Source organism: Miscanthus floridulus, chromosome 14 (assembly GCF_019320115.1).
Source record: "Miscanthus floridulus cultivar M001 chromosome 14, ASM1932011v1, whole genome shotgun sequence".
NCBI classification, from domain to species: Eukaryota; Viridiplantae; Streptophyta; class Magnoliopsida; order Poales; family Poaceae; genus Miscanthus; species Miscanthus floridulus.
The window spans coordinates 3883596-3895943 of record NC_089593.1 but is presented as its reverse complement, the minus strand read 5'-3'; the positions used below and the strand labels follow the sequence as shown (position 1 = coordinate 3895943).

At 46.6% G+C, this 12348-nt stretch overlaps 1 protein-coding gene across 1 annotated transcript; it reads right to left on the bottom strand.

The window, feature by feature from the left end:
• Window positions 1-1432: 1432 nt before the first annotated feature.
• LOC136504108 (uncharacterized) lies at window positions 1433-2306 on the bottom strand. The gene is made up of 4 exons (XM_066498969.1): window positions 2215-2306; window positions 2066-2105; window positions 1861-1955; window positions 1433-1776 (listed from the first exon to the last, which is right to left on the bottom strand). The coding sequence occupies exons 2-4, from the start codon at window positions 2089-2091 to the stop codon at window positions 1583-1585; spliced, it is 315 nt and encodes a 104-aa protein (XP_066355066.1). The 5' UTR covers window positions 2092-2105; window positions 2215-2306; the 3' UTR covers window positions 1433-1582.
• Between the last annotated feature and the right edge of the window lie 10042 nt (window positions 2307-12348).

Here is a 12348-nt window from a genome sequence, read left to right as displayed (position 1 = left end):
CGTTAGGAAGCTTGTCCATTCCAGCGTCTATGTGCACCGGCATTCGGAAGCTTGCCCATTCCAGCGTTTGCGTGCACCAGCGTTCGGAAGAGAAGGTCTTCGGAACCCTCGTCCTTGTGATCCTGCACTGGAAGAGGACGAATAAGATTTTTGGGAGGCGCTCTTTGCACGATTGCTCTCAACCTCCACGGCAGATCATCTTCTAAAGGCTGTGTCGGGATGCGCCCGCTAGAGTTTTCGCTCCTCGGGCCCGCTAGAAGGCCGATGCCACCGCACTTCCCTATTAGGGATTGAACCTCGCCCTTCTCGCCGCCCTGCGAGGCCGCAGCGAGTCGGTGGAGGAGAAAGAGTCGTGGAGGCCAGAGCACAGAGATGAATCGCTCCGAGCTGGTGACCTAGTGTAGGCATGTGGTGGGGGCCAAGCAGCATTGAAATTTGGTACCTCGCCAGACGAAAGATGCAACGGTTGACAGGAGGTGGGTTGACGGCTGGTTGGGGATGTGGAGTGGGGTGATGAGATCGCCGTCCCTATGAAGAACAGGGGTGAGGCCTGGCCGCTAGGGCGATTGACATATCTGGCTTGGAAGGAAGAGGAGAAAAGTAGCATCGGCCATGTTGCTCGCTCAGATGTCTAGTAGTAGCGCGAGAGGAGATGGGATAGGCTAATGTTGCTCAGATGTCTAGCTAGTACGTATAGTAGCGCGAGAGGAGATGGGATTGGATAGGCTAAGGTGTTGGCCACGGAGGATATATAACGCGCCGCCGGCTGCCGCCTGCCCGGCGGTAGTTGGGGTAGTTGAGCATGCATGTCTTCACGAGGCGTACGTAGGTTCGATGGGGTGGCCGTCGTGGCGTGGCCTGCTAACCGTTTTCTTCTCTCACTGTTGACTGTCCTGAACAGGGCAGGCAGGCTCACATTTATTTTAGCGCATGAGCGAGGAGATAGAGGAGCGAGTTTCGCTGGACTCGATCGTCGGCTCCGATCCGATCCCGTGCATGCAGTGCAGCTAGACGGACGCGACGTTCGGCTCTAACAGATGATGTATATTTGTCTTCGAGTCTAAATTTAGATTGTTTTAGAAAAACAGGACTCCGACAGGTACTGTATCCCGTAATTCAAAATAAGAAGCCGTTATCTAGAAATAGCACGCCGTGGCCGCTCGCTATTCCTCTTCCATGTATGTGTCGATTTTTGTTCGGTGGTCACCTTTCTGCATGAATTTCTGTTCTTGCTATCTAGAAATAGCATCTTTTCAATTATACAAGAGGCAAAATAGCTAGCCTGTTGTAGAGTCTTTTTTTTAGACTTTTCTATTTTACACAATGCCTAAAATAAGAAATTTGGCTATTAGTTTTAGACGAACTCTTGGCCAGGCCTCATGCATGCATCTCAATAGCAATAATTACTCATGTTCTACCCATGATCGTTGATATGTACCCACATTTAGAGGGTTCATTCATTTTGTTCATCTCTTTTTTTTTGAAAAATAAATCATTTCTACGTCCTCATAAATTTCATGAGCCATTTTTATAACATGGCATTTAATCACCAACTAATAACAGGCCAACTCGAATCCTAAATCTAGCAGCTTTCCCCGATCTTGCTCTTGGCCACCACCTTGGCGTCGCCGTGTAGCACCTTGTTGTTGACGGTGGGCGTAACCGGCCTCATCTCATGCAGTCGACGGCTGCCGTGCACCGCCCCACGGCGGCCTGCCCTTCTATCACCTGCCATTGGAAGCTTCGTGGCGATCTGATGAAGGTCACGGACACCACCTGCAAGCGCAAGCAAGAAGATGTCATGCATTAGCATTACAACTCGATCGATCTACTAGCTGCACTACAGATGACTGGACGTACGATCCTCATCTCCTCGAATGAAGAAATAAAGCAATACGGAGACTGCAGGGACCGGAGACGAACTACTCGATCTAAACGCATTGCCAGGATCAATCCTGACAGAATAAATCAACAACAAAACAACCAACGAGTTAGAACAAATATCCTATACGGCACGGTTCTAAACAAGTCTACTATTTTCAGTGCAGTCAAAGATTGAACTTACCAAATGGGGCACCCGCTAGAATCCATTGCAAGGAGTAGTACTACATAGCACAGATGGAGAAAAACCGAATCAGATCGACGAACCCTAACCCTAATCCAAAAAACACAGTGGAATGCAGACCGCGGATAGGGCTCGAAGCAGGCACATACCTTTACTCCATCGCAAAAGTGCTCGGGGGCGACTGGGACATAGCTCGAGGTGGGGGGCGGGCGGCGGCGGTGACGGGCGGGCGTTGCGCGGAGCAGAGAAAGACGGAGGAGGGAGGGAGAGTGGAGTGGACCGAGCCGCGCTGGGAGGATAAAGACGCCAGGGGCAGGGGAGGTCTTTTTACCTGAGCCTGCTGACTCGGATCTAAGCTGGACAGCGGAGCTAGTGTGCCGCGTGAGTAAAAATAGTAAATGTGTATCGTTTCTCTCTCTGCTGCTAAAAGCATAACGTCAAACTAAAGCTGCTATTTAACGAGGCGTCATCCGTTATGACAGTAAAAAGTTAAATATCCCATGTACTAGTAGTCTGGTTACCTCCCCAGTCCCCACGCCTTGGTGAACATTTTTAACGTGAACGCCTCGGTGAACGAGTTGCCCTGACAAAGGGCGCTGTTTGCTCCTGTTCGGGTGTCAAAAAAAGGTACGGCACGCGCAGTGGATTAGCAGCTAATACACTTCGGAATTGGACGCTGCCGGCAGCACAGTGTTGCTACAGAGCATCACATCCAACGGCATCCAGTGCGTGCGCAGCTACACACGGTTGTAGCCCAATATTTCCGATATATATATAGGTTATAAAGATATAGATTTGGGTACGTATGCATCTGCCCATACTAATTGGATAGAAATATTGTAAAGCCTCTGCCCTTTTTGTTTTGCAAAACAAGTGGTTTTAACGCACTCCTTGATACGCTACAATCAGTCACTTCTCCAGGCTGTCCCTCCGGCCACAGAAGAATGCAATGGAACCATGCCAGTCAAATTAGTTTAAGTTTGATCAAGATTATAGTAAACAATATTAGCATTTATGTTTTTAAATAAATTTATTATAAAAATATATTTCTATAACTAATCTAATGGTACTTATTTTGTCTTATGAGTGTTAGTATTTTTTTATATAACTTTAGTTAAAGTTTAAACTGTTTGACTCCTCAAAATGAGAATTGTATGTCTGCTTAATAGGGTTGTCGGCACACCCATTGTAGGTACCTTCTCCATTTGAAACTACATTCGTGAGTTGGGGTGCTTTGTTGACTTAGCCGGCTCATATACAAGCGCCCATGTCGAGGCCAAGCTTGAGGAGTTGCTAGGCTTGTGGAGGAGCAGCAGTCCAAAGACTTACCTCACCTCAACAGAGACATAGGTGCCGGCAAGCAACCGAACCTCTCAGGTAAATCATTGCATCTCTTGTCCTTTGTGGTTTCCCTCCCTACACTCGTGTATTTACATTCGCTTACTTGTTCTTGCATAGTTGTAGTAGTAGCAGCAGCTCTCTTGTCGAGTAGAGTACTTCGAGTAGTATAACTCGTTTAGCTCGACTAGTACTAGCTTGCCTCAAGTAGATTGTGTGCTCTGGTAGTAGTGTATCTCTTGCTACTGGACTTGTGTAGGCTAGACTTGTTTTGTGGTGAAATAGTCTAGGTAAAGTAATGTCTATTAGGATTGTTTATTTTGTTAATCATTCTTGCCTAGTGTCTTTGTCTTTGAAGGAGAAATTTTTATAGGCTACTCAGTCTTCTCTATCCATCCTAGTTCCTTACACCTGGGACTCCACCCACACACAGAGCTCCATGCCACAAACTCGTGTAATCATCGAACCTGCCATAGGTACCCTTAGAAGGCACTCAAGTCACACCTTCCCGGTTCTCTTTGAAAACTAGTCACACTGTCCTACCTGGCCAAAACGCTCTCACGAAGCAACCAGGAGTGTGCTTGGAATCTTTCAACCAGTATAACCATATTTCATCGGCATCAAGTGCATGCCTACTCCACATACAAACAAGTCTACACTATGCAATCATCACATCACATGATCCATGGCACCAGTATAACCATATTTTATTTGTGTAGAACTCATTTTTAGGGAAAAAATTGATACAATGATTTTCGGAGCCCATGTGAATTCCTTATGATTTTTAAAGATAAACAATCATTTTTTCAAATTTGAGAAAATAATTAAAGAGCTGACTTAACCAGGAGCCACCACTCTCGGTACGGTGTGGCTCATCTGCAAAAACCGCTTTTGGTTCTGACAAAGTCCGGAATGCTGTTCACTTGGAGAAATTTTGGAGAAATTTGGATGGTTTGGAGGAATGCTGGAGGAATTTGTGAGAGAAAAACACTGTTCCGGATGAAAAAAGAAGCAGATCAAGCCGGGTTTAAGGGCACGCGAACGGGGCCTTAATGTTCATGGTTCGTTCTCTTCTTCCCTCGGTTCATTTGTGAGCAACACAACACTGGAGCTGCTCCAGAGAGGATGTCAGATAGGGTCTTTGGTCAACAGTCTATGTTGACTAGTCAAGGGTCAATGTTGATTGGATTCGCCTATGTTGAACCAGAGCAAGCAATGGTAGGGCCATGGCCTGGGTTGGGCTAGCCTACCCCGGATACGTGACCAGGCCGCTCACTGGTAGCTCTAGCTCCGGCTTGTGGCGCGGTCCAGGCCATGAAAACGAGCGTTAGGGGGCATACCAGCCATTCGGCAAAATGCCGGCATCGGCGGCGTACGTGCCTGGCGCGCGTCTCGCAGCCGCGGGGCATGAGCACGCGCTTGTGTGGGTGTGTGCTGCGATGGTTCGGCGTGATCACCATGTCCTACGGCCACGGCGCGTCCGTGGTGCGCTGGCCGCGCGCGTGGCTGTGGCGATGTCCGGCGCGGCGCGGGTACCTGCTGGCACCCCAGGGCCGAAGTGCGTGCGTTCAAGATGTGTGCCGGCCGGCCGTGTGTGTGTGAGCGCGGCGAGGCTGGTGATTTCAGTAGGCTGCTTCACCACTTCCTCTCAAAACAAGACTTGTTTCTTGTTTTCCAAATTTCCCGACATACTGTTGTAGTCCCAAAAACATGAACTTTGTTAGAGTTTGAGGCAGTTCATTGGCATATTCCTAAACCTGAGTCAAACTGCATGGTCATCTCTATCAGTAGGGCCAAGGTTGTATGCAATAATGCAACGATGGACCATACACCTTTGGCAACTGGGCATGAAAAGAACAAAGTGAGGGATATTTTCGTCCTAATCACAAAAGTAGCACGTGGGGTTGCCCTCCCACTTACTTTTGAGAAGATTATATCATCTTCGATCAACACGGCATTTCTTAGCCATCATCAGCCACAAAAATATTTTAATCTTGGCGGGACTTTTCCATTCCACATTTGTTTGTAGGAAGGACCATCATCACCATTCACCGTGAGACCATTACAAATATACAGATTTATTAACAGCAGGACCTGTTACTTTTCTTTAGCTACCAACCAACACTATCCTTGTCATCCAAGAATTTGAGTTGAGCCTTCTACTTTTTGTTGATTGGGAACGGGTTCACAAAGATTAATTATTATTGTGTGCAAAATAAAAAAAATGTCACAATTTTCTTCAAATGCAACTTGCTAGGGCGCCTTTGGTAAACTCCGTGAGCAGCTTCATGTTAGCGGCAACCAAATGGCCCCCCACCGCTCCGCTTCGCCGAAGAAGTTCCGAGTCGCGCTAAGAGGAGCCAGGAGAGAGAGAGAGGAGCTGAAAATAGTAGCTTTGTGTGACTCCCTCTTGATCCCATGGGCTTGACACGACGTCCTCCTACCTCGCCCATTTGCTGAGATCATCTACATTTTTCTCCGTGTCAAGCTCTAATCGGCCCAAACGTTTTCCTTCGAGAGGGCATCGCTGCTTTCTTTCTTTAGTGAGGCTGGCTCTTAAAAATGAGTTAAACTTTGATAGATTTAAAGGTCAATTTAGTTACTCTTATAAAATAAAAAATAAAGAGAATGAAAGTGAAAGGATCCAAACAATGTCTAGAGGGGGTGAATAGGCGTATCTAAAAATTTCTGCGTAATCTCAAAGTCAAATGTCAGTGACAGTCGAGAGTCCCGACAGTTTGGGCCGGAACTTCCGACACCCGAAAGTTCCGATGCAAACAGCCGAGAGTTCCGGCACCTACGAGAATTGCACTACAAGTGCTAAAACGAACTTTGAGTGAAAGATATCTTACAACCCCACTCCCTAGCGGTAAGGTGAAGTGTTGGGGTTGCTTCTTTGACGCTGGAAGGTCACCACTTCGTAGATCGAGTCCAAACCCTACGAGGAGAGTTGGGGAGGAAGACAAACCAACAAGAACAAATATGATAGCACAAATCACAACAACAACAAGCACGCGGGACACAAGAATTTATCTCGAGGTTCGACAACCCCACAAAGGAGCTCCTACGTCCTCGTTGTTGAGGTGACCACAAAGGTCGGAGTCTCTTCCACCTCCTTGCCTCTCTCAAAGCAACCACAAAGGTCACTCGAGCTTTCCACTAAGAAATCAAGGGTAATACAAACTTCTCAAGGCTCTTCCACAAGATGGAAGCTCTTGGACGATGCCTAGCCGGCTAGGGTTCCAAGAACCTAAGAGTAATAGACGCAAATCCAACTGGCTTGATGAAGAAATCAAGTGCTCAAGCTTGCCAAAGTGATTCTCTCACTCAATCCACTCTCTTTTCACTCAAGACCCTAGGGGAATCAAAGATTGGAGCAAAGGGGAGAGGAGAGGGGTGCCTTGAATGCTTGGGAGCTATTTTGGACGAAGGTTGGTGGGCAATGAATGAGTAGTCCCCGGTTAGAAGAGAGGAGAGAGCTATTTATACTCAAAGGCAAATCCAACCATTCAGATCTGAGTCGGAAGTTCTGATACAGATCGCCAGAACTTTCGGCTCAACGCAAAAACACCGTTCACACAGACAGTCCACTAGGCTTGCTCGCATATCGTCGAAACTCTCGATAGTCGTCGGGACTTACGGCTTCTGTCGGGACTTCTGGCTTCTGTTGGGACTCTCGACAGACATGACGAGCCAGGTGACTAAGTCCCAAAGTGTCGGGACTTCTGACACCCGGAACTCCTGACTCCCGTTGGGACTTCCGACAGGCGAAGATGCGCAAGCGGCTAAATCGTGTAGTGTCGGGACTTCCGGAGGGAGCCAGAACTTCTGGCACCCGAAACTCCCGACTTTCGTCGGGACTTCCGATGGGCGAAGATGCGCAGGAGGGCTGCGGCTAAGTCAGCAAGCACCAGGACTTCCAGCACCAAACGTTGGGACTTCCGACTACCAAAAGTCCACAAACTATGTCCAAGTGTTCGTGAGGTGATTTTGTGTCTCTTTTGATTTTATTTTTATGCTTGAGCACTCTATCTTCCTCAGATCACCAAAACTTGCATCCCTCTTTATAGTACGACTTGCCTAAACCCAAAACAAAATAAAAAGGCTTTGGAGAGCGCTTTGGGTTCGTCCGCTTTTTGCACTTGAAGAATTGAGGGATACCATTTCATCTTAGATCAACTCTTTTAAAGCTTTCAAGGGACTAAAGTTGCAGTATATCTCATTAAGATCTCATTAGTCCCTAATTTGCATGTCATCAATACACCAAAACCCACAAAGGGGGCAAATGCACTTTTAATCTCCCCCTTTTTGGTAATTGATGACAACCAACTTAGGCTTTCATAAGAATGTAAGAATTTAAAGCTTTTGAACCCCAAAATTTATAGGGAGCTCCCCCTTAATATATGCAATGAATTTGAATTTCAATGATGATCATCAACACATCACTTGCATATATTAAGGTAGAAACTCCTCCTAATTTTTGCAATCCGTGGGGTGCAACGAGTGTATGTGAACAAGTGAATATCCGTGAAAAAGAGAATGCAATATGGCATGTCATATTCACTCAACAAGTAAAAAGAATATGATGACCAAGATCTCAAGGTAGAACTCGAAGCAACACATGGCCATCCAAAGTAACATCCACCAATCACATGTAGAGACAAGCAATATAACTAATAGATATGTAGATGAACATTACTTGTCCTACAATCACCCATCACACACACAAATATAGTTGTCCATCACATAGTGCCACCACATGGCATAGTTCATACAAGCTAAAAGTTTTAAAGTCTCACAAGCCAACTAACTTATTACATAGATAGATCAAAGCCTAACACTCCCCCTTTGTCAACAATTGCAAAAAAGGGGTAGGGCGTGTGAAAGAAACGACTACTCATCGTCGTAGTCATCATCATCATCACAGTCACCACCACCATCATTGTCGTCGTCATCATCTTCCTCATGGTACTCCTCATCGTCGATATCCATTTACGACTTGCCATGGAGACAGGGCTGATCGGACGACTCTCCATAGTATTCCTTGCAATCCTCATCATAAAGCTCGAAAGGATCACGAAGTTGCTCCAAGTCTAGAGGTGGTGTTGAGGGGATGTCAAGCTTCTGCTCAATGCGATGCATCCTCACTAGCATCTCTTGCTCACGCTCAGCACTCGCACAACAAGCTCCAAACAGATACTTCATGAAGAACTTGAACTTGCTGGGGCTTACCACCGGAGGAGGAGGAGGACTGAGGCTTCTCACTATGAGCATGGCGAGAGCATGAAGCATGCGGTGGAGAGGCACGTGAGAAGGAGCCCAAGGCACCTTTGCCTTTTCCCTTAGCGGCCTCCTCTAACTCCCTCTTTGCCTGAAGCGACGTCTTGTTGGACAGCTTGAGAACTTTGTGAGGGGCATCTGAAGGGAAGTGAATGCCTGACACATGCTCAATGATATGCATGATGAATGAAGCATAGGGGTAGTGCTTTACCACATCCTCACTAGCCACGAAGATTTTGTCTAAAATATAACGACTGATGGATAACTTGGTGAACTCATCTCCAAAGCAATCAAGTACAACCTAGGAATCCTCACGGAGATTAGTAGAGTCACCTATCTTGGGATACAAGATCTGATGAAGAATGTTGTTGAGCACATAGTATAGGGCTTCAGCCAAACGGTCTTCCCATTAGCACGATGACCATCCAAATACATGTACTGATACTCATCCATAGCAAGAGCTGAAATCTCAGTGATGGCAGTGGAGGTGCGATCCCTGCGGTCCAAGCCAAGAAAATGAGAAAAGGTAATGAAATCAACCTTGTAGTGCTTGCCTTTGGTGGTCCAATGAATGACATGTGTATCTGCCCAAGTGTCCAAGTGATAGGAGGCATAGAACTAACAGATAATCTTGTTGTTCCATGGCTTACAGAACTCCATCAGTGGCTACAACCCCATCCTCCTCAAGTCACGGAGGAGCTGCATCATGTCCAAGCCAGGCAGCTTGCTAAGCTCAAAAGTGTCAATGGCCTTCATCTGAATCACTAGGGCCTCTCTCTTGTTGATGTAGCGAAGATAGACCAAATGATGATAGAAGTCAAAGTGGAACGGTTCCCAGAACCTATACTCAATCCACAAATCCTTGGGCTCATCATTGAGAGGTTGGGCGCACCGACAATGAATCTCAGCCACATGGTGATGATAATCAACCATCAGATGAGGTGTGTAACCTCTAGCTAGATTGGGAGTGGGCTATGGTTCTCGGATGGTAGGAGTAGGACCATCGAACGAAATCAACCGACTAATCCCAAAGGAACCCAAAGATGAAGGGGTCATGGTGCACACATCATCAGCAATAGTTCGTCCTTCTTGATCAAGAGCTTCCTCATTAGGATCAACAGCGGGCACATCACCAAGACTAGGAATGAACTCCCGAGCAGCAGCGCCAACGGGTGGAGCTGGAGCTTGGGTTTGAGCATGAGCAGCACGAGCACCACAACCACCTGCTGCATCATGAGGGACGGACACCTTGGTGCATCCAATCGGCCGAGAGGATACGGCGGGGTCATTATTCTTCTTAGAACGCTTCTCGCTATGATGCGGAGGAGTGTCATCACTACTAGAAGCCATCGCTATGGAGAAAAACAAGGAGAAACTAAGAATCAAGGCAGAAGAAAGTTGAATGAGACCATAGAGATGGAGAAACATGGATGGAGTGGCGACCAAGGGTTTAGAAGTTCTGGCTATCACCGAGACTCCTGGTGGTCAGGAGTTCTGGCCCTGGAGCCAGGACTTTCGGCGCACTTTGGTGGGCAATCCATACATGGGGCTCCAAATCTACGTAACCATTCACACAAGGAAGGTAGAGGATGAGAGAGGAAGAAAAGAGACGAAAACAAAGGTACATTAGAATTAGGGTTAGGCATAGCCATGGAAGTTGTACCTTGAGAAAGAGAAGAGAATGAAGAAATGTCTAAAACCGTAGCAAGCATGACATCCTTGAATCAAATCCATGGGCAGATCGACGAAAACCACGCACCACACCTTAACGGCCACACGACGATGAGGAGAGGAAGGGTGATGCCGAGAAAATGGAGGAGGAGGGTCAGGGAGGTGGTGGTGCCGAGGAGCGGTGGGACCACCGGTGAGACCACCGGCCGCCGGAGGTGCTGGGGCGATGGCGGCGCTGACAGAGGGTGCTAGGGCGACGGTGTGGGACGGGTGGGGCGGTGGGGAATGAGGAGTTACCGGGCGATAACTGGGCTAGGCTGAGTAAAAAAAGGTGAACCCCTAGGTCAAACATCGGTCAAAGGGGCATCGACTCAGATCTACGTCGGGAGTTTCGGCCTGAGCCGGGACTTTCGGCTATCGGAACTTCCGACGAACGCCAGGACTTCCGATGCAGGAAACTTTAGAAACTTCTTAGCTCGAGCTCACCATGCCATATGGGGCAAAAAAATGATGGACACATCATTTTCACATGTGACTTGGTTTCAAACATTCAACACAAAGCAATAGTCACATATGAAAACTATAAATTAGATTTTGAAAGTGTCACACAATATTTTCTCAATTCTTTTCTCCTAGCTAGTTCAAACAAAGTATGTGCAAGACATCAAGCCATGTTATGAGAATCAATGATATTTAGCTCACTCCTCAAAGCACAAAATCTTGACTCATCTAGGGGCTTTGTGAAGATATCTGCTAGTTGCTTTTCGGTGCTCACATGATGAATTGCGATATCTCCTTTGGCTTCGTGGTCTCTCAAAAAGTGATGCCGGATGTCTATGTGCTTTGTTCGAGAGTGGCTTACGGGGTTGTTTGCCAACTTAATGGCACTCTCATTGTCACACAAAATGGGAATCTTGGTTAGCTTACAACCAAAGTCTTTGAGAGTTTGCTTCATCCAAAGTAGTTGGGCACAACATGTACCGGCCGCCACATACACGGCTTCGGTGGTGGACAAAGCAACGGAGTTTTGCTTCTTAGAGCTCCAAGACACCAAAGACCTACCAATAAATCAACAAGTCCTGGTGGTACTCTTTTGGTTTACTTTACAACCGGCATAATCCGAATCGGAATAGCCAAGTAACTTGAAAGTGGAACCTTTAGGATGCCACAAGCCAAGATTAGGAGTGTGGACTAAATATCAAAAAATTCTCTTAACGGCCATCAAATGACATTCTTTCGGACTAGCTTGAAATCTTTCACACATGCACATACTAAGCATAATATCAGACCTAGATGCACAAAGGTAAAGGAGGGATCCAATCATGGAGCGATATACCTTTTGATCGGCGTTCTTTCCTCCTTGATCAAGGTCAAGATGTCCATTGGTTGGCATAGGTGTCTTGATGGGCTTGGCCTTGTCCATGTGAAACTTCTTCAACATGTTGTTGGTGTACTTGGTTTGACTTATGAGCGTGCCATCCTTGAGTTGCTTGATTTGAAATCCAAAAAAGAACTTCAACTCTCCCATCAAGGACATCTCGGACCTATTTGTCATAATCCTACTGAATTTCTCACAAAAAGCCACATTAGTACTACCAAATATTATGTCATCGATATATATTTGGCAAACAAAGATATCATTATTGACTTTATGAGTAAATAAAGTAGCATTGGCCTTTCCTATCTCAAACCCTTGTTTGAGTAGGAAAACCTTTAAGCAATCATACCAAGCTCTAGGGGCTTGTTTGAGCCCAAAGAGCGCCTTGTTGAGCTTGTAGACGTGGTTGGGATACTTGGGGTCTTCAAAGCCCGGTGGATGCTCTACATACACCAACTCGGATAGGGGGGCATTGAGAAATACACTCTTCACGTCCATTTGATATAGCTTGAAATCATGATGAGTGGCATAGGCAAGTAGAATACAAATCGATTCTAGCCTAGCCACCGGTGCATAAGTTTCCCCAAAATCTAAGCCTTCAATTTGAGTGAATCCT

Bases quoted from the DNA above. Each gene is read 5' to 3' on its own strand.
- LOC136504108 (XM_066498969.1), bottom strand. From the start codon at position 2,091: ATGGATTCTAGCGGGTGCCCCATTTG. The intron at 1,956-2,065 runs GTAAGTTCAATC...TTATTCTGTCAG, and splicing joins TCTAGCGGGTGCCCCATTTG to GATTGATCCTGGCAATGCGT. The intron at 1,777-1,860 runs GTACGTCCAGTC...TTGCGCTTGCAG, and splicing joins CATTCGAGGAGATGAGGATC to GTGGTGTCCGTGACCTTCAT.